The following is a 27,705-nucleotide window of genomic DNA, read 5'->3' as shown; positions in this document are numbered from 1 at the left end:
AGAAGTACAGAACGTTTCTCGAAGTGTTCCTGAAGATCGTGCCGTGTGTCGTTTGAGTCCAGCTCTGCAAAGGCCAAACTGAAGCAGTCACGCTTTATGGCTCATAGTTCCCCAGTTTCACTCATTTATGTGGCATCCAGCTCGCATTCTGTTTCATTGAATCCTTCCCGGTGAGTCTTTACATCATATTCTATCCCTGATTTACTGTCACATCCCAGTGGCTCTCCAAAGAGACATGTGTGAGTGTGAAGAGAGCAGAAAGAAAATCATCAGTTGCACACAAGTTTGAGAAAAATTCATCTACCCCTCTCTCTCTCCCTCCCTCTCTTTTGGTGTAGCATTCTCTGATACCTCCCCCAGAAGTCCACTGTTAATCAACCAGTCCTGAAAACATATTGTCTCTCTCTCTCTTCAGTTTCTCTGCCTGTCTCGCTCCCTCAACTGCAGTTTGCATCCCTGGTTTAACCCCGTCCCTCTTGACTGCTGCAGTTAACATGCTCACAGTTGCAGTTTTACAGTGAAAAATCTCTGTAAATATTGAAAATACATCAGTAAACCAATGGATTTGATCCAGACGATCATTTTATATTTATTTATATTGGTTCAATCAAAAAAGTGTGGGCTCGGTTTCTGGAACATTTGGGAAACTTTCACTGTGGCTTTATTGAGGTCCTGCCTAAAGTTTTTTTCTAGAGTGTCTTTCCAAATGCAAAATGGTTTTATAAACAAGTTTTGACAGCACATCAAGGCAAGGCAAAGCAGATGTGTTATGTGGCTTTAAAAGACAAAAGCTTAGATGCAAAACCATTAATCTTTCACTCTACAGTTTATCATTTTTAAGTTGAAATGCGTGTACCCATAAATTTCCATTTGGCTTGGGAGGTTACACAGTACTGGCTGTTCTCCTTTTGTTTTCTTTGCTTATTCTGTCATTCGTTCCCTCACTCTGTTGTTTGTGTGGTTTTGAACTCATCTCTATTTGACCACAATAAGAATAACCTCCCTCTCTTGTTCCTTTTATTTTTCTCTCAATCACACGAACCCACGGTACGACGAACATATGAAAACAACCAAAAAGACATTTTACACAATGATCAGATAGCCTATAGACTGTTTTGGTTGAAACTAAAGGAGCTAAAGTACTCAGATGGCATGTTCAATTCCTCATTTTATTGATAGCAGCAAACTAGATTGTTCTGCTCAGAGCAGACTGTTAGTGTTGGATAGGTTAGTTTGGACCTGAAGATTTAGTGCTGTTCTCACCAAACAATCAAATACAAACAGTAACTGGAAGACACTTCAAGAAAATGACCTGGTGGATGAAGCCATTGCCCTCTAGTGTTTAAAAAAGCAACAGCAATCAGCTAATTATGAATGTGGGTAGTTGACAATGTGCAAGCATGTATTTTCACAGAATTAAGATTGGTTTAATCAATTTTTTTTAGAAATGTATTAAAAAAAGTTAACTGAAAAGGTAAAGTAGTATATGTATGGCAAGCAGTTTTAACATTTAATCCTTAAAACCTACAAGTATCTTTTTTCGTGCAACAGTACCAGTACTTATATCTAAAAAATAAGTAGGCTACTAGTAGCATGAAAATAGATACTAGTAGGTTTTAAGAATTAAATGTTAAAACGGCTCGTCATAGTATATTAAGTCATACAAACTGCAAGTATGATCATTACATTTAAAATTGTTTTAAATACTGTTTTATTTATATGCAGATCAAAGTAACTAAAACGCAAATTATCAGAATACCATAAGCTAAAAGTACAAGACTGTCAATTTGATTTTATTATGGTGTTATTTTACAGTTAAGTCATTATTTAATAAAATAATTATTATCCTGCTACATAACCAATATGTATAATTAAAGCGCCACCAAGTAACACCTAAATTCAGGACATATTGTAGTGAATTCTGCAGTCATACAATACTGTTTGCTTTTAGCCCTGTACTAGACCAGAAAGTGACTTTGCCAATGGAATGAGCACATGATGCAATCTAGACTTAAACCTGCGTTCCTTTGGGAGCACTACAGCTCAAATCTGTCAAGAGTAAATGCTCTACCACCGCGTAAAAGCTCTAAGGGCGACACAGAGAAACAGAAATCACTGCATGGCTTTCAGACAACGAATTGACTTTAATACATTTTTAAGTAAAAGTGTTAACATATGGTATAAAAAATAAAGGAGGGAGCCAACAAAGAAGAACAGACGAGACAGATTGCAAGACCAGTCGCTTTCAGATATATCCCATGCGACTTCACATGTGCGATAAGCAAACGTGTGCTAAATCCTTTATAGTGCAATAAAATCAATGCAAAAAGAGATGAAATATGAGTAGGAAGAGATCATCTCTGTGTCTAAAGCTTCTCGATTTTACACAATGTGCCTACGCTGTTATATTTAACTGTGGTTTTTATTACTTTAAATTTTCTGGTTTTGACATCATTTGATCAGTCTACAGTTGGAGACAGTCCTGACAGACAAAAGAGGAGAGGAGAAGATCATTTTCCTCTTTAGAAAGAGATTGCTGCATTTCCCAAATATTTGAAGTCCACGTCTAACTGTCTTAAAGACTGAAACTAGCAAGTAGCAAGTAGAAACTGATGTAAAAATTCAGTCTCTTGGACATGCACGTGATTTGGTCCGTTGTCCAGGGTATCTGGAATCAGACGACAGAGATGAAGGTGACAGCGTCCTCATCCTCGGTGGATTGTTTGAGGCTCAGCAAGATTGGACGACAGCAGGCAGCCTCTTTGATATCAGAGATTTCCCCTGAAACACAAGACAAAAAGGGGAAGACAGATGATTTTATATGGTATTGGGGAGTGACAACAGCCAACATATCAATCTTTAAGCATGCTAAACAGAAAATGACCCCTTTCAGTAAAATTATATTATATGGATAGTTCAGAAGAAAAAGAAAATTGACATCATATACTCATCATCATGCTGTTTCAAACTTTCAAGAGTGAGGTGATTTGTTATTCACTAAAAGGTTTTTTTTCAACTGTAGCTCTCAAATATTGAATAGAAAATATATTAAATTAAATTAAAAATTGTATTACAATTATTTCATATTTGAATGTACTCTCCCATTTAAAAGTTACTTTTAAATGGGAAATTTAAATTCACGGTGTTTTAATGTTTTTGAAAGAAGCCTCACCAACGCTGCATTTATTTGATCAAAAATACAATTATACAGTAATATTGGGAAGTATTACATTATTATTTTAGACAACTGTTTGCCATTTTAATATATTTTAAAATGTAATTTATTCCTGTGATGCAAAGCTGAATTTTCAGCATCATTACTCCAGTCTTCAGGGTCACATGATCCTTCAGAAATCATTATAATATGCTGATTTGCTGCTCAAGAAACATTTCTAATTATTATCAATGTTGAAAACAGTTGTGCTGCTTAATATTTTTGTGGAAACAATGATACATGTTATTGTCAGGATTCTTTGAAGAATAAAAATTCAAAAGAATAGAATTTACTTCACAGACATTTTTTTGGAAATATATAAAAGTCTTTACTGTCACTTTTAAACAATGAGTTAATGATGTTTAATAAAATTATTAAATTTTTTTTTAAAACTGACACTAAATTTAGTTTAAGAATAGAGTACAGTATAAAACAGACTTATAAAACAGCATTATCGATGACTTGTATGATGCTCTGTAACATTTTTGTAGCTTAGCCTCTCCATTCACCTTCATTGTATGGAAAAAATTCTAACATCTCCATTTGTGTTGAATGGAAGAAAACACATTTTTTGGGTGATCTTTTCCTTCAACAGAACATCAGATGTATCCCAGACTACTCAAGTGTTGTTTACACAAATGCGTTTTCGTTTTAAAACAGCTTTTTAAAAGGAAGACGATCCTCGTCCATACTGGCGTTTCCATTGCATTTCAGAAAAAATCTCCGTTTACGCTGCACGACTAAAACCACATGACCATTCGTGCACACTTGGTCGTCGAAGCTGGTCTGTTACAGAGACAATGAGAGAGACAGCTCTGGTTTGTTATTGTTGTGTTCTGGTAGCGTAATGTGGGAAGTCACGTTTTCCTTTTCGAAAACCTGAAATGAAACATTGAAATGCAACCCCAGAGTTTTCAAACTAAAACGGGGTCTGCAGCGTTTCCAAAAGTCTCCGTTTTCGAAGGTCGAAAACTCCGGAGTAGTGTAGATGCCACGTGTAACCGTAGCAAACTTATGTATATTAAAACGAAAATGCACCAGTGTAAACAGAGCCTTAGACAGATACGAACAGGAGCAACACACACAGGTCAAGGAGAAGCAGGGTTACCTGGAAGAAATGCCTTCCTTCAAAACAAGTTCTTACTTTTCTGTGGACAAGATAGAGAAAAGTGAACAGGTACACATTTTGGCAGCTCTTGCAACAGAAGACCAAAATGCGAAGTCATGCAGAGTTACAAACCACAGCTAAACACTTCATTTAAAGATGACACGAATAACAAGAAGAGAGGCGCTTGCTTAACCCTTTAGGAAAGCATTAATTAACGTGACATCACAAGGTTCTTGGGGGTGGGGGGGTGGGGGGGGGGTTTGGGGGGATAAAGAACCAAACAAGCTTCATCTGACCAGAGCTGCTGTCTGATTGGTCAGGTAAGCCATCACTGAGGGCGCGGGGCCACTTACACTTACCACATTACGAGTGAACTTTTCAAATGAGGTTCTGCGATCCTGTATGCTTCCCGACTTCAGTCAACAAGATAAAGAGTGAAAAAAGGGACTACAGCATGGTGTGTCTGAATAAGTACTGTATGTGTATATTAAATAGAATTAGGCTAATGTATCGTCTATTTGTGTCAATTCAAATGTATGAGATTTAACACTTAGTTATTTCCACAGATTGTCTCTGGAGCTTTTGCACTACTAATTCATTTTTGAAACTGTGGTTTCCAATACATATGTGACCCTGGAAGACAAAACCAGTCACATGGGTCATTTTTTTGAAATTGAGATTTATACATCACATGAAAGCGGAATAAATAAGCTTTCCATTGATGTATGGTTTGTTAGGATAGGACAGTATTTGGCCGAGATACAACTATTTGAAAATCTGGAATCTGAGGGTGCAAAAATATCGAAACATTGAGAAAATCGCCTTTAAAGTTGTCCATTTATGTTGGCGATTGTGCTGCATTCACTCACAAAAATAAATGTTTTATACATTTACCATAGGAAATTAACAAAATATCTTACTTAATATCGTAATGATTTTTGGCATAAAAGCAAGATTTATAATTTTGACCCATACTATGTATTGTTGGCTATTCCCACAAATATACCCGTGCTACTTAAGACTGGTTTTGTGATCCAGGGTCACATAATATTCCCCGAAATAATAAAACTTCCCTTTTCCAACTGGAATTAATAAAACATCATTATAATTGCAAAAACTAATTCACTTCATGCTATCATAACCCCAATCCCAAAATACACATTTTGGTATTCCAGGAAGCATGTTCTTGGATTCAAAAACAGCCGGAAGAGAGTGACAGAGTAGAACAGAATGCAGGGACTCGAGACACGTTTTTTTTTAAAGTTGAGCTATATTTCAAGCAGGTCCCTATAAACCTACAGATCATAGTCGCCAATTTATGTTTCTGTCGGTGCGTGCATTACACATAAGCAACAAATGCCCCTTAAAACATTTTAACATTCTCATTTCTCAGTAATTAATTATAGCCTACTGTACCGTTTTCAAGGGTAGGCTACTGTAATTTTTCCGTTCAATGGTGCGCTTGATGAATGAATTACACAAAAGTTATTTGTGTCCCGTGAATAGAAATGCACAAACTACAAATGCATTACCAACCAAAAACAAAAGCACATTCTTTCCATTAATGTTATTGTGGCGAGTTGCGCTCTCGCTGATATAGCCTATAGGCTACTACCTGATAATCAGTAGCGGTTCACTAAATAAAATTCAATAAATACCTATTTACACTAAGCACTTAACTCAAAAACAACTATTAAATAATAAAATAACTAGATAACTTGCTGACTAAAATCAGCTTGAATATATTAGGCTGCCTCTTGTAGTTATCTGCGTCTGGTGGTGGAAAGCTTTTGGCAACATTAAATCCGGGAGACAAGAGAATTCGCAAGTGCACAGGACAAAGTTTGAGAGCGCACATAAAATCTGAGCGAGAGCCAGGGCCGGCCCGTGGCATAGGCGGAATAGGCAAATGCTAGGGGCGCCACTCAATAGGGGCGCCAAAATGAGTGAACGAGTGAATTTTTTTTAAAGATTTTTCTTACTAATAGTATTTTAAAAACATAAATTCAAAATACTACAAAATAAAGCAAAAAAACTCCACAAAAACTTAACTAAGTCCCCCGACTCCGGTCCGGCGCATCAATCTTCCCCCGCCCAGCGAGTGCTTGAAGTGCGTCAGAAACAGAGCGCGTGCGATCAGTTTACTGTTGGTAATTTGTTGTGTAGCGTCGCCCTTCGCTGCATCCAATGTAGACAGCATTGGTTTCGTTTGAGGGCACTTAACACACTCAAGCACCCCGTAGAAACGTGCCTGGCAGCTCGCGCCACCTCTATACATGGTGAAAGTTACCTGATTGTGACGGATGGCCAAATTTACATGACATATTTTAAATTAGCATTATAGTCTGCAATAGATACAGTGCCAAACGGAAGAGAAGAGGATAAAAGGGGATAAAGACAGATGTAATGTATGAACAGTTTATTTAATTGCAGTAAGATATATAATTTAATGCCAGTTATTTTTACCTTAAACTTTATGCTAACAGTTGTTCTGAGTTCTCCAGAGGCCACAGTGTGATTTGTAACAATCACGTCAGTTTTTTTAGACGTATTCACTATCACTTTTATTAATTAATGTTTTACTCTACAGTTGTGCAGTTTTGAAGGGGATATATGGCATTTTTTAGATTTATTTGCCAAAATTATTAATGATATTTATATAGGATACAGGTTTATTAAAAGTAGCAACGTTTTATGTAAAATTAACATTAAAGAAGACATTTCGCAGTTTCTTTCATGGTGAAAACATGAAACGTGCCATAGTTTAGTGGAAGATTGCTGCCATCAACTGCAAAACAAACACTTTTGCTAGCACTCAATGAATAGTTTGTGCATGAATGACTTTTGGGCGATGACATCACTGTTTTATCCTCAGCGGCTATACTGAACAAAATTATGAACGCAACAAAACTGTAAAGCTGTAAATCTGCCTTGAAATAATCTATATTGTAAAAAGCGCTATAAAAATAAATGGGACTTGACTTGCATGCTAGATGTAATGCTCTTGCTATTTGTGTTTAGGCTGTAATGTGTATATATATATATATATATATATATATATATATATATATATATATATATATACATATATAGGATGAATAATCATGAACACAATGACAGGGTGAAATGGGCTGTGACGCATGGGGCACCAGGTAAAATCTTGCCTAGGGCTGCAAATTGGCCAGGGCCGGCCCTGGCGAGAGCAGAGCCATGAGATCGCTGCATTTGTTTTGTGCTAGAGTGAAAAAAATCTGCCGACAAGCAGAGGTATTCATTACATGGATGCGTTCTCGCATTACAATAATGCTCTCTCCACATTCGTCATTAAAATAAAGCCATAGAAACTGCCTCAATTTAACTCTAAAAACGAGAGGAAAGTCATGTCTGAACGCTGCAAACAAACAATACACAATAAAATCTACAGTCACTGATTTATGAATCTGACACAAAGATATACAGCAAATACTTCTATATTAGATCAATTTCACATACAATATGATTCAAAAGTTTGGGGTCAGTTCGATTTTTTTATTATTATTAGAAAGAAATTAATACATTTATTCCACAAGGATGCATTGAATTGATCAAAATTGACAGTAAAGACATCAATAATGTTACAAAACATTTCTATTTCAAATGAAAGCTATTCTTTTAAACTTTTCTATTCATCAGAAAATCCTGAAAAACAAAATTTCAACATTCATAAAAATATTTTTTTTTCTTGGGTAACAACATCAGCATTTTAGAATGATTTCTGAAGGACAGGAATAATGACTGCTGAAAATTCAGCTTTGCCATCACATTAATATATTAAATTTTTAAATATATTAAAATAGAAAACAGTTATTTTAAATAATAGTAATACATTTTCAAATATTGCTGTTTTTACAGTATTTTTGATCAAATAAATGAGACTTAAAAAAAAAAAACGTACTGACCCACACTTTTGAACGCTGGTACATTTACCAATCAAGGCATGTAGATGTAGATGCAGTCTTAGGCTGCGTTTACACTTGGCATTAACATGCGATCACCGTGATCCGATCAAGCAGATCGGATCATTAGCCAATCAGGACATGGCGCATTTACATTAGTTCACATTAGTAGCCTCTGTATCTGGATAACCGATCAGTTTTCTGTTTCCTGCATAATATTTAAATTAGGTCTGTGGCTCGACTCCAGATTAAGAGTAAAGATGATACTAATTAAACAATGTACCAATTGCTTTCACTCACTCACTTTACTTTCCTGTGCAATCTCCAGTGTTAAATCAAATTAAGTTTTTTGAACGAAGGAATATGTCCAGAGTTGAGATCATACAAAAACAACTGGGTTGACCATGTTAAACAAGTCACATCATCGATCGTCTGGGTTTAAGATTATAGCGTGCAATGACTATATTGACAGAAATGGGAGATTGATAAACATGCTGAAACAATAAAAACATTCAACATTTAAAACATTAAAAAATTTCGATTCCGATTATTCCTATGGCAAAGCAGCGTGAAGCTCTTCATTAAGATCTCATACAGGCGATCGCCTCGTTCAGATAATGTTGCAGAATTAAAATGAAAAATGACACACACATAGTAATACTTAAGTCTAAATAAACGGTTTTAAAGATTGCGTTATTGTAAGGTTAAAATAAATTTAATTTCTTGTCTAAACTGCGTCTGGCCATTATTTTCTGACAGTCACACAGGGAGACTGGGCAGGGATTTATATGACTTCCACCTGTGAATGCAGACACGATGGCAAATGCGTTTACATTACACTGAGATCCGATCACAATGCGTCCTCGACTACCTCCGAACCTGGACACGCTGATCGGATAAGATTCCGATCAGAAGTGCGTTTACATCAGAAGTGCGTGGACAACATCCGGATACAGGTCGAATGTTAATGCCAAGTGTAAACGCAGCCTTAGAGTATTCAAGATGAGTTATTCTATCCTGTCAAATTACTTAAAACATTTTACCTTTTTCTTAGCCTGTAGAAGTTCCTGGTAGGCACTGGATCTAATGAAACGACTATAAGAGTCACTCTTCATCAGCTTATAGATGTGTTCCTGGGAGACACACATTTAATGTTCAGAACATTCAATGTTCTGAAAAAGAAAACCGCTGTAGCTGCTAAAAACACATAATCGTCACCTGTGCATCTTCAAAAGCGTATCGTCCAGGGTCTTTGATGTTCTGTGTGGTTTTGTCGTAGCTCTTCGAGTCAACATTGATGGCACTGGGGGCTCCAGGAGCCAAAAACTCCTCCCAGATCTCCTGCACCCGTGTCGGCACCTCACGGATCGGCCTCCTCTTTAACTCCTGCGCTGCCAACCAGAATCTGAGTTTTGGACAACAGAAGAGAATCAATTTGCAGAATAAAAAGACAATGCATGCAGCAAAAGTAGTTGCCCAGTGGAACATCTGGCTGCGTTACTCTTCACTCGCCAGCAGGGGGCATGAAAAGGAAGTGTAGGTTTACCTGAGGTTTTCTGAGCTGAATTCAGATTCCAGGAACTTGAGAAACTGCTCTCGCCCAATGGGATCTTTCAACACTTCGTCGATTCTAAAACCCCAGCGTCTAACTCTAGTCTGACCAGGTTCCTTACTGTTCCAACACAAACAAAAATGCATTATACATATACATTGATATGTAAAATAAATAATGATATTTAGTGTGTATTTTTGAAATAGACCTGGCCTCCATCTCCCAGAACGTTGTATCATCTGATATCCAGGGGTTGGAGGGATCAGAAGTGGACAGGAACGGGTCATAGTCTGAATACTGCTCAGTATAACTCAGCAAACTACAATACCATCAAAAACAGAGTTAGGGATAAAAAAAGAGGACGAAAAAGGCCACTAAAGGGCGTTATCTATTAGTAAAACAAGCATGCCAAAACATTGTGACATATTCAGGTGCCAGTACATACTAGTTATGAGACTAATTTTCCAGTTTAACTATTCAACAAGAAATCAAAAACATTGGTGTTGGGGAATATTTTTTTTTGATTGCGATGCATACTTGCTTATTTACTCATTTGTTTAATAAATTTACTTGATTTTTATTATCGCGGGAAATCACGCCTGCAAATTATGAACCGGTGTCCATTATTTTGCGAGCAATTGTTGATAAAGAAAAATGTCATGCCCAATATTGGAAATATTTCCATTTTAAACCATAACAATGGCTTGTGGATATCACACAAGCAATATGCAAACTTTGTGCAAGAGTTCTGGCTGTGAAGAAGTCTCAAACCCTAGACATTTATTCAGTACAGTAAGTGAAAGTAAAAACTGACTGAGCTTTTGACATCTGACACTGCATTAACGGTGCATATTCTCCCAGAGACGATGAGAGCTGCATCTACCTCAATATGCACTGATAACGGTATATAACTGTAAAATATAACCTTGATCCCAGGTTTCCCAGTTAATATTGATTATTTGCCAGTTCGATATTATAGTGTGCATTTAATGCATGCTACTTCCTCAAACACTGATGTACATTTTATATTTTGGACCATCATTTATTGTTGCAAAGTCAGTTTAATTTCACGCTGCACTAAAATCTTAATGCTTCAAGATGTTGTGGCATCCTAATAGAGCCATTGATCTCACAGAGGAAGTAAATTTGAGGACAAGAAACATGCTTGTCAGCATGAGCGATATATACACAGACTATTAAAGAGATCGATAAGAAAATGTTTAAGCACTGTAGTATAATGAAGACCTGTGGATCGATCACAGCACAGACGTTCTCTCTCTCACACTCTCTGACTTACCTCTCTGCAACTTTGGACATTTTCAATCGATGCCGGTCTAACTGTGCTTGCCGAAACTTGATCTGGAAAGACATAAGTGGTAATAGTCAGGGTGAGTGTATGTGGGTATTTGTGTGTGTGTGTGTGTGTGTGTGTGTGTGTGTGTGAAAACAGGTGGCAAATACAGCCATGGATGTAAAACAAAAATTTGCAGTTTTCCACACAGCTGCTAAAAAAATAAAATAAAAAAAAAACAGCCAAAGGTGGTTAGCTGGTCTCCCGGCCAGGCCAAGCTGGTTGGGCTGATCAGTTCTGAAGGTTTGAAAAAGCGTTGGTCACTTTTTATAGAGCCCTGCACGTGCCATGCAGAAGAAAAAAAAATATCTTGTGTGCATGAATTAGGAATTTGTTCCCATAACTTATTAATTCATGGCCACATGTTAATTCATTCCCCCATTTTACTTAAACGGTGGCTACATTGTACTAATTTGATTCCTTATTTTAATTTAGTTAGATCATGGTCACAATTCAACTAAAACAAGGGACTGAATTAGTATAATGAGGCCAGTATTTAATGACACAAAGTGAACAAATTAATTTGTCATGGGAACAAATTCTTAATTCACAACCATGAAATCCAACTGGCCAGCCAGATAAACATCAGCTTGGCTAGGCTGGGAGTCCAGCTAGAGTAGACTATCTTAAACCAAGTGGAATACTAGGATAATATTAAAATTCCAGGCATTACCTGTTCCTGAAGCTCTTCCTCAGTTGGTTGCTTGGCCTCAGTGGCTGGTGTGTGGGTCGGGCTATGGCTGCGAATGTCATTCTGAAGGCCATACACAGACTGTGGAAACCATCAGAATAATTTACAACCATATTTACATAAATTTTAATCAGTAATTAGAGAAGAGATTTCTGTGTGATTGGATCAGTGATTGGGGATTTCACAGGGACAGCTGCGCGATTGTTGAGGTGAGCTGTTCTTGATTGGTAAAGTGTTGGATTTTGTTAGGTTGTCTGATTGGTGGATTGGTTTAAGTCTGATTTGGTATTCTGATTGGCTCAGTGGTTGATTCATTTGTCAAATGTAAAGGTTCTATATAATGAGTGGGATTAACTGCTTTAGTGATTAGTCACATGGTTTAGGAAATAACAAGCTGAAGTACTTTGTAAGTGGGTGTTATTGTATCACCTTTCTTGTTTTGTGAGGGTTCTTCATTCTGGATGATTTCTTTATGTCCACTTCTGTTGTGTTCACACACCCTGGCTGAAACACACACCCACGGTCAATATAACTGTCAATTCTCTAGATGAGCTATAATTTATGGTTGCCAGGCAACCATGTTGCTTCGACCACCTGACGCTTTGCAGATCATATATGTATATATATATATATATAAACAAATAGATTCTTCATTAGCGACTATACGTAAGCCGGTTGCCATATTGGAATAGTTAAAGCTGGTCCATGAACATTCGAGATAACTGTGTGTCTGCAACCGTAGTTATACACATGTATGAATATCTTGATCTACAATAGACTTCAGCAGATAATTTTACAAGACGAAGGCGTCAGCTAACATGACATTAAAAAGTTTTCATAATAAAAGTGAAAACATTAAAAAGGACCATAGTAAAAACCTGTAATATTGAGTTAATACATTTAAAAACATAAACCAAACACATTCTCCACTATGAAAGATTATCCAATTTCTTCAGGAATTGAAATCTCTGCGGTTTTACAACCAGAAGCTGCGCAATGTTGTGGCATCATTGATTCTTACTGTGGCTGACGACACGCTGACCGTTCCAAGATGGCCGACATGTTTGTAGCGGTCGAATATGGCTTCTATGTATACATATCTATGGTGCACCTTACCTGTATACTCCCTCCTGTTTAAGGAAACTGAAGTGCTATTTTAAAAGGCATGGAACTGTAAGTGAAACCGTTTCCTGCGGGTTGGACTCTATTTTAGCTCACAAAGGACCCAATGTTTCTACACTCAAATATAGAATGAACTTAAGGTCCAAGCCTCCAATGTATGTTGAGAGATAGAAAATTATAGTTACTATGCATTTCATTAGATTTTTCTTAAATAGTTTTTGAAGAATACATTTTTTATAGTATTATTATTATTATTGTACCATTCCATGTGTTTTTGAGTTTTTATATGTGTGAATCACCCAGTGTGTATTGCTTTATGCCTTGTGTGTATTTGAGCTGTTTGTTTTGAAGGAAGCAGCAATTTCTCCCTCAATTACACCGAGTTGATCCTTCTCATTAGCAATTTCATGCTTGATCTTTCAAGCTGACATGCAATAGTGAGATGCTGCAGATCATGTCCATATTAAAAGCCAGTGTGGGTTCAAATGGGGTTTATTACAGAACTCTTTGTGTCTTGAGGCTGTCACTACTGTGGAACTGTTATTAGTAATAAAATCATAGTAAATCATAGGCTCTTCAAATTCTCGGTTAGATCAATATAATAACTGATATATATATATATATATATATATATATATATATATATATATATATATGCATTTAAGTTTTTGAAATTAGTGTTTGCCGGAATATATTTAAGTACTAATAATTAAGTTAAAATCAAAATGTACATTAATTAATAACAATAAATAGTACAATAAATAAAATGAATAAATGAATAAAATCTAATTTTAATAAACACATTAAAATATAATATAGTATATATCAAACAGATATATAATATATCATATAGCAAAACATTTTAAAAGTATAGATCAAGTAAGAACATCTCTTTAGGGGACAACTGCACATTTTCACTTGTTACTTTGTAGAATATTGTCTATGGAAATCGATGATATACGATTGTTAGAATGTGTGTTTTAGTTTTATGGCTAGCCAGCAATTTTGCAAGCTCAGAGGTTATTCCATCAGCACAGAGGTGCTTTAACACTGTTGTGTCATTCCTCTGTGAGGGAACAACTTCAAACACTTGAGAACAACAAAGAATAATTCTGAAGAGGAAAAGAGAATAGCTGCATTGTTCTTACATGGACTTGCCTGCCTTTACACACACACACATTCACTCACCACTGGTCTGTGCACGTCCCAGAAAGCTCTCTCCTGACTGTCCAGTATTTTCCTCTCAATTTTGTCTCTTTTCTTATCGACTCTGTACAGACAGAACAGAGAAGCAGAAGCAATTAAAACATTTAATTCCAAAAGAAAAGGCAAACATGCAATAAACCATACAACAAAGCTAAAAAGTCATAAACTTGCCTGTTTTGGCACTCAGAGGCACTATAGTGCTCACAGAATTGCCTTGAATTTCAATTTAAACAGCAGAAGTTACTTATAAGACAAGTTCTGTCCAATCCAAAGATTTTGCAGTGCAAATTATGTCCAAGAGACTTTTAAAATCCATTAACACAGACAACATAAGAACAACCCACAGCTTTACAGATATTTCAAGAGATCCAGTGATTACTATTTTAATTCTTGCTATGCAAAGAGTAACTTTCCTGTCTTCTGAATGGGTAGCACGCTTTTACAAATGCACAAAGAAAAACAGCCAATAAAGAATGGGAAAGACCAGAACTGATCACAATCTGAAAGATACATACTTTGCTTGAGCCTCTGCTTGCATAAATATAAACTCCCATTTCCTGGCGAATGCCCGCTGTAGTCGCGCTAAACTCTCCTGGAAGAGAGAAAAAAATAGCATTTTTAAGGGACTGTTCGTTATTTATTTAAGGGGCCACCGGAGGAGTTTTGAGATCTGTAGTTAAAAAAGACTTGACTCTCCCTTCGCCAGTAATAAAAAATAAATTGTTCTATGACCCTCCAAAATATTTGTGAAAAAAGGCATGACCCTCCCCTGGAAAAAGGCATGACATCTTTGCGCTTGGCAAATGGTAAATGGTAAATGGTAAATGGACTGCATTTATATAGCGCTTTCACAGACTGAATGGCCACCAAAGCGCTTTACATAGTTGCCTCACATTCACCCATTCATACACACATTCATACACCGACGGCGGCAAAGAAGTTTTTTTACAACCATGACAAACGACTAAACTCCTGCTTTCTCATCTTACTAAGGCTGTAAAGATAGACCAAACCTACAATTCGGTTCGTATCATAATTTTTTATTTTAGATTTAGATTTTAGATTTTTAGATTTTCGGTGCTGTGGTGACGCGTTCATGTAACAAGGGTGGCGCTCCCAATAAAGTATCTTAAAGCTGCCACAAAGAACCGGCAAAAGTAATGATTATGAATATGTCAAATATAGCAAGGAGAGATTTTAATTGTTTATTAATAAACCAGTTTTTTCTGTGTCAGTGTGTCGGCTTCAAGATGAAGTTGTATGGAGCTAGAAATGTGTCTTTATTATATGCGAGAAAATAAATGATCTGAGAGAAGAAAAAAAAAGTTTGAGAGAAAAAGTTATCACACTGATAGCAAAAAAGCATTTCATGAGAGAAAAAAGAATATTTGAGAGAAAAAGTTTTCATACCAATAGCAAAAAATAATATTTGAGACTAAAAAAGTTTTGAGAGAAAGTATTTTCTCATAGAACATAAAAAAATATAAATTTGAAATTTTTAAAATTATTTCTGAGAAAAAAAATTTCTCTCAAAATACAAAATACTCGAATATATATTTTTTGCTATCAGTGTGAAAACATTTTCTCTAAAAATAAAAAGTGTTTCTCTCAAAACGCTTTTCTTTGCTCTCGATGCAATTTTTTGCTCTCGTGTCAGGATTTTGCTTTAGCTGTGAAAATTGTGTCATGGGCGGGGCCACGTTCTTTTTTTTCCTATTGGAACATTCCTATTGGCCAGTCGGGTGAGCATCGTCTTGTCTTAGGAGTCGAACTGAATCATTACACCATTGTTCGCGTTCGGTTCACCTAGATAGATGCCGTCTCTGCAGATGATGACACACACACAACTCGATGGGTAGCTGGCTGAGCAAGTTCAGCATCACTGAAGATTACACATTAAACAATAGCACTCATGCAAGTTTACCTAGCATGATGGCTAATTAATAATTAGCTTTACTAGCGATTAGCAAGCTAATAATATAATACACATTCATTCATGAATATGAGTGCTATTTTTAATGTTTAATCTTCAGTGATGCTGAACTTGCTCAGCCAGCTAACATCCAGTTGTGTGTGTCATCATCTTACCCAAACATTGGAGTGTCCGTGCTCGACTTAGAGCTTAGATCAGGCCCAAAATATCAAGCCCGATCCTACCCGAGCCCGTGCACGTTGTGTCCGAGCCCAGCCCGACGCATTAACAATAATTATGAGCCCGAGCCCGATTTAAACCCGAGTCCCGACCATTTTAATACGTGGGTCGTTATAACTGACGTTCTCAACTACTTTCTATGTTACTTTCTCCTCCTCCTCTGTTCTGCACCTCCAAATACTTTCAAGTTAGCCTACGTGTCGCCATCATACACATCAGCATAAATGCTCCTGATAAATTATGTGTTATTAAAGCATTAACACACAAACCACTGTTATAACATAAAATCAAGCAGCTACTGAGTGCATGGTTTGGCATGACTGAATGCGCGCAAAGTGCGCTCCCTGAAAAATCCCTAAAGCTGACATCAGTTCATCGCGATCTCACACATCTCTGTTATTATCAATGACGCTGACTGCACAATGAATCTTTCATAATATATACACTTTGTTTGTTATAATTAGAGGATTTGCCAGCATACAGAATTCAGCTCTGAACAAAAAGTCCGTTTTGAGCAGTGAGGGGAGACTATCTTAAATGCTTCTGATTGGCCATTGCGTTCAAGAAATCAACACATATGTCTGTGATTGGCTACATCGCTCAACGCTGCAAACATGTTATAAAACAAAACTCTGGCCTGTAAATCATTTGTATTTTGTTTTAGTTGTTCTTGTTGTTTTTCTGCAACAGATGAATAAAAATGTATTAGTTTTTATGTTTTATTCATAGATATTTCTAGTTTGCGGGAGTCCCACAAATCGTTTTATTCTCCCGGAACCCACACACACAGAGTGAGTGCATTACAGCCCGCGCCCGCGCTCGCACTCGGCCATCAAACCTAGTCCCGCGCCACACTCTCTTTCGTTGGGAGTGCACGTCTCTAGATCAAAAGCCCGGCCTGGCCCGAGGATGGTGACGGGAAATATCGGCCCGAGGTCGGGCCTGGGCTCGGGCAGAGAATCTAAACTCTAAGGCAGAGACTGCATCTATCTAGGTGAACCGAACGCGAACAATGGTGTAATGATTCAGTTCGACTCCTAAGACAAGACGATGCTCACCCGACTGGCCAATAGGAACGTTCCAATAGGAAAAAAAAGAACGTGGCCCCGCCCATGACACAATTTTCACAGCTAAAGCAAAATCCTGACACGAGAGCAAAAAATTGCATCGAGAGCAAAGAAAAGCGTTTTGAGAGAAACACTTTTTATTTTTAGAGAAAATGTTTTCACACTGATAGCAAAAAATATATATTTGAGATTTTTTTTCCAAGTATTTTAAGAGAGATTTTTTTTCTCAGAAATAATTTAAAAAATTTCAAATTTATATTTTTTTATGTTCTATGAGAAAATACTTTCTCTCAAAACTTTTTTTAGTCTCAAATATTATTTTTTGCTATTGGTATGAAAACTTTTTCTCTCAAATATTCTTTTTTCTCTCATGAAATGCTTTTTTGCTATCAGTGTGATAACTTTTTCTCTCAAACTTTTTTTTTTCTCTCAGATCATTTATTTTCTCACATGTAATAAAGACACATTTCTAGCTCCATAAAGTTGACGATGCTGACTCGCGATCTTCACAGTAATGCGCTAGAGAGAGATGCAGATTTCATACGGATTACATAAGCAGAGAGCAGTCTGTTTTTCGTTTTTAAATGTTCTGTTTAAAAGTAGACATCAAGCTTTCTATATATTTCTCAAGTCTGTGAGGCAAGTACATTATACACTGAGTTTCGGTTCATTTATGAGACGAGAGTCCAGTTCACGCACCGGCGACTCCGTGTCATGATGATCTATTTTCTACTATATTTACTTCTTATTTACCAACTGTGATAGTTTTATTCTCATATATTTATATTTTTATTTTTTATTCTTATAATTTGTAGTATTATGTTTCATGTTGTATTTGTATTTGTATATGTCCACTGGAAGCCTCAATACCAAAACAAATTCCTTGTGTGTGCAAGCACACTTGGCAATAAAGCTCTTTCTGATTCTGATTCTGATTATTTATTAAATCCAGGCAATTGGTTGATGAAACATTAATTAAAATTAAGATACAATTAATAAAAAACAAAATTTACTTTAAAGAAAGGCTTTGTGCTTTCTGAAGTTGCTTTCAGAGCGATCATGTCCGTAACGGAGAACTGTCACATCCGTAACATTGTTTTTTTCCACATAAATGCGAACACACAAAAAATAAAATAAAAAAATAATATTTTATGTTCTGTGGAGGCCGACCCTTCTTCATCCGGTTATTAGAGTACTTTTGTTTTGCGCAGTGTAGCTTAATTCGTAGAATTATTAAAAAATATTTTGCCACCTAAAAGCTAAAGATTTGTTGTGTCACGTCACATGTGTATTTCGCTCATATTAAATATAAAACGCATGTGTAGACTGTTATTTTTCTAATGTCTTGACTCCTTCATTAAGGGATATGGATATATGAACAGATTCAGTATTAAATGCATTTTCTGATAATTTATATTTCAAGTTTTGACTGCAAATGTCACGTCCATAATGCTGGAATTGCCCAATTTTAAGGAATTTATCCTCAACTATTTTGTTGGTGTAGGTCTGCGTATTTTATTATGTTAACTTAAAATAATTCTAATATTAATTTAAAAATGTGGTAGCCCTACGTCTAACACATCACACTCCACTGTTATGGTGGCAATTTCAGTAGATTTACTCACTAACATTGTTGTGGAAACACAATAAGAATGGAAACTAAAATATGGTAGTATGGTACAGCGCACATTCTATCAGCTGCAGTTCTGGTGCCTCAGTCCCAAAACACTCAACGTACATTCATATCACATGTTAATGCCACGGTTGAGTTACACTCACAGGACACTGCACTTATTCGCAATCACAAAAGTTCATTATTTGCTCGTGCTTTAAAGCTATGCCGGGTAAACATTTCATTGGTGTTCTGTACATGATGCACTTTTCTGAGCACGTACTGAAGTGTGCGCGCACTGTCAGAAAGCGCCAAACTGGATTTTTGTTGGGTCAGACCCATCTGATAGGGGGACCGAGACCGAGAGAGCTACATACAGCTACATAGAAAAAAATATTCACCAAACAAGCCACTTTGAAATTTTGCTGTTTTCATGAATACAAAAGTTGGGTGACCCTCCCCCTAGACTAAAAAAGTTGAATGATCCTCCCCTAAACAAAGAATAAAAAGACATGACCCTCCCCTATTTTCCTCCGGTGGCCCTTTCCATAAATACGGACCCTAAATGATCAAAAAGTATTTTTGGAGATATAGAAGCCATTTATTTAACTTAAAGAGTGCCTGTTATGCCCTTTTGCAAAGTCTTGATTTTGTTTTTGGGGTCTACTAGAATATATGTTTTCATGCTTGATTTGTCAAATTTTTTTACACCTCTTTTCCCAGTCTGTCTGTAACTCACTGTTTAGTGCCTGTCTCTATTAAGCCCCGCCTTCTGAAAAGTGCAATGTGCTTTGATTGGTTGATTGGCTGGACCAGTGTCTTGTGTTTGATCAGCTACTTCAAGTGTGCTTCAGAAATGTCAAGGCCCTTGCCTTAACTGCGAGCTACTCAACAGGCCTGGCCCAATTATTATTTTTTTATTTTTTTTGTCTAAGGCGGAAATTAAATGAGCAATATTGTGACATGTACCTTCCCGGAAGAAAAATCAAGGCTACAATCGAGGAGTTTAAAGGGAGTTCAGAAACACACACACACACACACACACACACACACACACACACACACACACACACACACACACACACACACACACACACACACACACACACACACACACACACACACACACACACACACACACACACACACACACACACACACACATATATAGACACAGGTGCTGGTCATATAATTAGAATATCATCAAAAAGTTGATTTATTTCAGTAATTCCATTCAAAAAGTGGAATTTGGATATTATATTCATTCATTACACACAGACTGATATTTTTCAAATGTTTATTTCATTTAATTGTGATGATTAAAACTGACAACTAATGAAAATCCCAAATTCAGTATCTCCGAAAATTTGTATATTACTTAAGACCAATACAAAAAAAGGATTTTTAGAAATGTTGGCCAACTGAAAAGTATGAACATGAAAAGTATGAGCATGTACAGCACTCAATACTTAGTTGGGGCTCCTTTTGCCTGAATTACTGCAGCGATGCAGCGTGGCATGGAGTCGATCAGTCTGTGGCACTGCTCAGGTGTTATGAGAGCCCGGATTGCTCTGATAGTGGCCTTCAGCTCTTCTGCATTGTTGGGTCAGGCGTATCGCATCTTCCTCTTCACAATACCCCATAGATTAACTATAGGGTTAAGGTCAGGCGAGTTTGCTGGCCAATTAAGAGCAGGGATACCATGGTCCTTAAACCAGGTACTGGTAGCTTTGGGACTGTGTGCAGGACCCAAGTCCTGTTGGAAAATTAAATCTCCATAAAGTTGGTCAGCAGCAGGAAGCATGAAGTGCTCTAAAACTTCCTGGTAGACGGCTGCGTTGACCTTGGACCTCAGAAAACACAATGGACCAACACCAGCAGATGACATGGCACCTCAAACCATCACTGAATGTGGAAACTTTACACTGGACTTCAAGCAACGTGGATTCTGTGCCTCTCCTCTCTTCCTCCAGACTCTGGGCCCTTGATTTCCAAAGGAAATGCAAAATTTACTTTCATCAGAGAACATAACTTTGGACCACTCAGCAGCAGTCCAGTCCTTTTTGTCTTTAGCCCATTCGGAATCGCTTCTGACGCTGTGTCTTGTTCAAGAGTGGCTAGACACAAGGAATGCGACAGCTGAAACCCATGTCTTGCATACGTCTGATCATGGTGGTTCTTGAAGCACTGACTCCAGCTGCAGTCCACTCTTTGTGAATCTCCCCCACATTTTTGAATGGGTTTTGTTTCACAATCCTCTCCAGTGTGCGGTTATCCCTATTGCTTGTACACTTTTTTCTACCACATTTTTTCCTTCCCTTCGCCTCTCTATTAATGTGCTTGGACACAGAGCTCTGTGAACAGCCAGCCTCTTTAGCAATAACCTTTTGTGTCTTGCACTCCTTGTGCAATATGTCAATGGTCGTCTTTTGGACAGCTGTCAAGTCAGCAGTCTTCTTCATGATTGTGTAGCCAACAGAACTAGACTGAGAGACCATTTAAAGACCTTTGCAGGTGTTTTGAGTTAATTAGCTGATTACAGTGTGGCACCAGGTGTCTTCAATATTGAACCTTTTCACAATACTCTAATTTTCTGAGATACTGATTTGGGGGTTTTCATTAGTTGTCAGTTATAATCATCAAAATTAAAAGGAATGAACACTTGAAATATATCAGTCCGTGTGTAATGAATGAATATAATATCCAAATTTCACTTTTTGAATGGAATTACTGAAATAAATCAACAGGCTCAAAAAGCAACATTACACACTAAAGAAAGTTGGATATAATAGGACCCCTTTAATAACAGAAAAGGAAGAAGAGGCACAATGATTACATGTTTACAGTTCTCCGTTCAATATGAGAAAGACGTTGGTGGAGAAAGCTCTATCTGCACAGGCCTACTGGAGAGCTTACATGGATTATTCAAACAAAGCCTGACATTTCAAACCCAGCTTGGATTAGACATACTTTCTTTTTAAAGATTGTCATTACCTTATTATCTTCTTAATATCTTCTATCTAATAATGTCTGAAGTACAAAGCATGAGATAAGCATTGTTACAATTAAGAGACAGAGAGAGAAGAAAGAAAAAAAATAGGGGATTACTTACAGCTTCATAATCAGCAAGTTCCAGACGTGCTTTGTTCTGCATTGTTCTTTTGCACAAGTACACAGCTGCAGAGAGATGCCAAGAAGTGTGTGAGAAACACTGCTCGCACGTCCTCAAACCTGAGCAGCCCTCGGGGCTTTCAAATGAGTTGTACTAAAATATTTATTAAACATTCAACGTATTTCACACCAGCTTGTACCTTATCGCACCTGGGCGTTGCTTTGTTCTAATTGCTGAATTCATAACAAGCTTAATTTACCGAACGCAAGGCACACTCATGCACACAACCATAATACAGGGTAATCTCAATTGTGTTCATAGGTATTTCTTCATAAAGTATAATAACATACAAAAATGCCATCAATTTTTTTTTAAACATTTGTACATCCACTAGATCTATTAGCTCTATTATTCCCTGCTGGTAGATGTTGTAACTACACAAAGCATATTTCTCTATTGACAATCATTCAAAAGTAGTTGTGTATTGTGAAAAATTAACCTTTTTGCAAGCAACATACATTATACAAAAAAGTTTGCTGTCAGTAAGATAAAAAATAACAACAAAATTAATACATTTATTTAGCAAGGATGCGGTAAATTGATAAGTGACAGTAAAGAAATGTATAATGTTATAAAAGAATTGAAGAAAAGAAGTCACAATCTAAGCTTCTTTTGGAATTCACCATTGAATCCTGAAAAAAGTTTCCACAAAAATATTAAAGCAGCACACAATATTAAAGCAGCACCACTTCCATATGTGGTCCTAAATCCAATACAGGTCAGATGTTTTGCAATGTGACCTCAGTCTGAACAGACATATCAGAATTCATGCGACTCTACGCTCGTATCATAAATGTTTAAAAACTCTCTTTTCTTTAAAATTTTTTTTTTATATTGCCTGTGCATAAATTCGCTGGCTTTAATGTTCTACATCTTTACTTCAGTATGACAGCGTGCTGCGTGACGTCTTTTTATAGTTCTTTTGCGCATGCGGGTCAGTTTTACGGGGACTTTCCATAAGCATACTGTGCAAACTGTATATCCCCTAACCCTAAACAAAAAACTGTCCCACAAGGACGAGGATTTTGGATATTAGCATCTTTATGGAGATATTTTGTCCACATAACATTAGGTTTACAAGGACCACACACACACTCATATAGACTGGTCTCAATTAAGATACAGATAACAGATCTCGCACAAAAACTCACCGTAGTCAGTGTTCTCAGGCTCCCAGCAATTTGAGGGCCAGAAATACGGAGTCTAACAGAAGAAAGAGCACAATATGAACTACATTACTCATAATGCAGTGTAATGTGAAAACTGGCGTATACAAAAGAAACCAAGACGATTGCAGTTGTTTGTAAAGAGAATTGAGCTACATTTAACATTGATTACAGTGATTATTGTATTTTTACAATAGAAAGTACTGATTAACAACTTAATGTGTAATTATTTGATGGAGCGATCAGTATCCGAGCTTGCAACTACATGTTATTAGTCTACTATGTGATTAACTTCAATAACATGCACTATATTTTGCATGGGTGCTATATTTTAAAGCATTTTCAAAAGTTCTGTTTCTATTTTGTTTCTCAAATTAGCAAAACGACTGACCTGAAATCTGTAGAATGTGCCATCATCTTTAAGAGTGAGCACATGGTCAGAGATGGGGAAGAAGTAGCCGTGAGCCGCCATCAGTGTGCCCAGATGAAGAGCCTCCACTACAGAAACAATTAATAGTATTATTATTGGTCTAAATATGAAAGGGCAGCCCAAACGTTTATGCCAAGATAATTATTATTATTTATCCTGTGCTGAAACTAAATAGAACAAATGGTATGACATGGTAGGTTTTTTGTGCAAAACAAAATACTTTTAGGTAATCCTCAAACAAAGTAGAATAATGGAGAATGTATCCTGAGATGAGAATTATTTTAGTATTAAAATAAAGGTGCTCTATGGTCTAAGGTATATCATAGTTCATCAACAAAGTGCTGGCAACAAAGCCTTTATTTCATGGCTACACTCAAAACAAAACTCTCCTATGCGTGTCTTCTGCAGGGAGCCATGAAATAATAAAGGCTTTTTAATTGAAAAGAGTGCTATGGTCATCCCAGAACTTTCTTGATGATGCTTTTAGGTATGTTTTTCATTCCATAAAATATTCCAATCTATAAGGAAGTTTCTTTCCCCATTCAATTGAATAATCTATTTTGAAATTTAAATGATCCTCTAAGGTAACAAGGTTATGATGGGACCTAGGGGTCTCAGTCTACAAGAGTAAGCATGGAAATAACATTCTACTGCAACATACTGAAACAGCACCACACACAAACCCGTACCAGAGGAAGTTAAGCATCAATAAATAATTATCTATTAAACTTTTACAATACAGTGTTTACTGTGAGTGTGCACGTTAGAGTATGTGTCTGTGCTGATTACAATTTAATATCCCTTAGCTTTCAAGGGTGCAGTATGCAGATGTTGTTTTGATGAGAGCTTCCCACCAGGCATGTTCATGAAGTAAATTCCACTGATAGGCAATATATAAGAACTGAAAAGAAAGAGAGAGAGAGAGAGAGAGAGAGAGAGAGAGAGAGAGAGAGAGAGAGAGAGAGAGAGAGAGAGAGAGAGAGAGAGAGAGAGAGAGAGAGAGAGAGAGAGAGAGAGAGAGAGAGAGAGAGACTAGAACTTTTTTTTTAAGTTCTCGTTTTATCTCTCCGTGGTTCCAGTCTATTGAGTATACTGAGAGATGTACTTATCTGGTTGCTCTTTTCCTGTCTGAGAAGAGCCCCCATATCACACACTTACTCTCACATACCTGTTATATATGTCAGAGGGAATCTAAAGTAGAGGGATATTCACCATACCCAGAAACAAATCCAATCTCATTGCTGTGTTTCCTTCCTTACTAAAACCAACTCCACCTTCACAATACCTCAATTTAGGTTTAGACTTGAAAAGCACCAAATGCAATAAAATTGGCTTTGATGAGTAAATAAAACATTAGTCGGCCAGTAAGTTTATTAAGAATTGCAACAATTAATGGGTTAAGAACAAATGCATTGTCAAATAAAAAAAATAAAAAAATGAAATAAATAAATTAGTAAATATATTTTATAATTATTTTTAAATAAACAAAATTAAATTATTAGTCATTTAAATGAATTGCAGTTTAAAGTTCAGCTACGTTCAGCTTTTATTTTATAAGAATAGCTTTACTATTAACTACTTAGTTAAATTACTCTTAGTTAAATTGTATTGCTTGCTTCACAGGCTACAGTTTCAAAGTAGATTTCCCATTCTTGTTTTTGAAGAAGTAGATGCAAGTAAAATGATCCCCCATTTCTTCAATTAAAGGAGTAACAGGAGATGCTGACATTAGCTGTTTGCCAACTTACAGTACAATTATGATTATGCAAATCCTGAATATATTAATCTGTGAGCTGAAGATATGATTTTGACTTTTAGAAAAGAGTGCATGTGAATTAATCAAAATAAAATAAGTAGATTTGCATGCATTTAGGCACATCCCAGCTGCAGAACTGTCAGTGATGTCATTAAAGAAAAGACTGCATCACCTTGATCCTCGATACATAGATTTTTCAGCATCCACTGGACAATGTCTGAACCTGGAAAAGAAGCGGGGATTATTATTTAAAATGTTGGTCGGTCTATCAAAATTCTATCAATCAAAATTCAGCAGAATATTGTGTCATTGTTAGTAAGAAATGTATTGTGTCATTGTTATTCCCTGTAAGCTTTTTCAGACGAATTATTGGCTCTCTCTCTCTCTAAGCAGCAGAACTGTATAAATTCTGCTAAGGTTACGTACAGGGGTTCTGGATGCTCCAAAGAGGATCTCAGTCTCAGCAAAGCTTCGCCGGAATATTTAGTGGATTAAGAGAAAATCATAATCTTTACCTCTGCACGCATAAACCCCTAATTGTCCTTCTGTCTGACTCTCAAAGCAACCAAGAAGTCAACTACTTCCTGCATATTCACCTAAAATGAATGAATAACTACAGTGCGGTACGCATCTAGTTATAATAATTGCTGTAAAACTCTCAGGGCAAAAAAATTATGTCGCAGCACTGTCTTGTAATTTACTGTACTGTACCATTTGTTCACTGTACTGTAATTATTTCAAAATGAAAAACACTTTACCCAATCCTGTCTTAATATTCAGAGACAATTATAAGAACACAACTGGTAGGTTGACATGATACTTTGGGGATATTAACATTGGCTCAACTAATGGCATGAGTTAGGGGTGGGGATATATATGATTAATTAGGAACCCTTTAAAAAACTTTATCATTAAGTATTAATGACCATTTCACACAGCAAAATTCGTTTTTTAAACAATTTTGTTCAGTGTTTCATTATCAACCTGGTCAATGCTAAATTAATAGACCGTGAACAGTTTCTTCTGAGAAATATCTTTCCGAGATAACCCTTACTGACCAATCAAATCTAGCATTCCAAAAATATGCACAGAGCCCCTATTGCGCAACCAATCAGCATTGAGAGGTGTGTCCCTCGAGACAACAGAAGCCCAGAGCGTGAGAGACTTTTTAAAGCATAGAGAGGCAGAGACTGGGGTGTTAGAGCTTGAAGCTGGCCTTTTAATGAATCCTCGGAGGGACCGCAGTCAGAGGAACCAAAAAACATCCTTCTGAGAATTTCTCTCTCGCTTTCTCCTTCCTAATCCTGCCCTTCTAAAATGGATTACGGCATATAAGGAAGTATAACATTTGCACTCCCTTTTCAGTCTCTGATATGTTAATATAGTGCAATTATTATCCAATCCAATAAACAGTGGATCCATTTACTGGGACTATTTCCTTTTTTTCTTCTCAAAGATGTTATGGGAGATGTATGGACCACAGACGAAATACCATAAACAATAATTTCAACTTTTTTTGTGAAAATTAACTGTAAAATTATGGTCTTTAGTTATTGACCGTTCACAAAGACCCGCCCACTTTAGTTACTGTATATCTGACAAGCCACGCCGCTCTCACGCCACACACCATGTTCTCACACAGTGAAAAATACATCGCGGAGCAAAGAGGACACTGACAACGTGCTGACAGACAGGACAAATCAGCTTACTTTTGATATGAAACAATGTCTCAACTTTCAAATTTGCTCATTTTTTTAAGAAATTTAAACAATAAATAATGTTTTGTGACTCTTGTGACAGATCGCTGTAGAGCCTCTTAAAGCTGCTCGTGAACCGATCATCTCTACCTTCTAGTTAATTTATAGCATCAAATAAACATGAAAGAACATAAGAAGGAAAGTTGTTTTAACCGCGGAAAGACGTCAGTGCACACAGTTTTTCAAGTTCAAATCCTGCATCGTTAATCTACTAACTCTCCTGACTGCTTTATCGGACAAAAATGGCGGATTCGGTGGATAATGATTGGTCAAGATCGCCTGTCAATCAAACTCCATGTGAAGGGTCAATTGACAGCATGCCACTGATGTGGTTCATAAACATTAGCTTGTAAATAACTCTGAATATTCCATTAGCTGCATTTACAATTGCTGTTTCAGGATATTAGAATGAAA

At 36.7% G+C, this 27,705-nt stretch overlaps 1 protein-coding gene across 3 annotated transcripts in view; it reads right to left on the bottom strand.

The window, feature by feature from the left end:
* Positions 1–2,124: 2,124 nt before the first annotated feature.
* Positions 2,125–27,705, bottom strand: part of rgs7a (regulator of G protein signaling 7a) — a 73,505-nt gene continuing 47,924 nt past the window's right edge. For 2 of the 3 annotated variants that reach the window (XM_077239266.1, XM_077239268.1), the window contains 14 exons: positions 25,707–25,757; positions 23,740–23,846; positions 23,334–23,385; positions 22,123–22,187; positions 14,695–14,771; positions 14,162–14,243; positions 12,281–12,355; positions 11,834–11,932; positions 11,107–11,168; positions 10,018–10,128; positions 9,804–9,929; positions 9,476–9,662; positions 9,301–9,390; positions 2,125–2,781 (listed from right to left, as the gene is read on the bottom strand). In XM_077239266.1, coding sequence (XP_077095381.1) covers positions 2,731–2,781; positions 9,301–9,390; positions 9,476–9,662; positions 9,804–9,929; positions 10,018–10,128; positions 11,107–11,168; positions 11,834–11,932; positions 12,281–12,355; positions 14,162–14,243; positions 14,695–14,771; positions 22,123–22,187; positions 23,334–23,385; positions 23,740–23,846; positions 25,707–25,757 — 1,235 coding nt within the window. In that variant the 3' untranslated portion in view covers positions 2,125–2,730. Of the gene's footprint in view, positions 2,782–4,322; positions 4,363–9,300; positions 9,391–9,475; positions 9,663–9,803; positions 9,930–10,017; positions 10,129–11,106; positions 11,169–11,833; positions 11,933–12,280; positions 12,356–14,161; positions 14,244–14,694; positions 14,772–22,122; positions 22,188–23,333; positions 23,386–23,739; positions 23,847–25,706; positions 25,758–27,705 lie in introns of all 3 variants that reach the window. The other variant, XM_077239267.1, reaches the window with a different exon arrangement.

Source organism: Siphateles boraxobius, unplaced genomic scaffold (assembly GCF_051911475.1).
Source record: "Siphateles boraxobius isolate OS27281-9 unplaced genomic scaffold, OSU_SipBor_1 22, whole genome shotgun sequence".
Lineage (NCBI taxonomy): Eukaryota > Metazoa > Chordata > Actinopteri > Cypriniformes > Leuciscidae > Siphateles > Siphateles boraxobius.
This window is presented reverse-complemented; position numbering and strand designations above follow the sequence as displayed.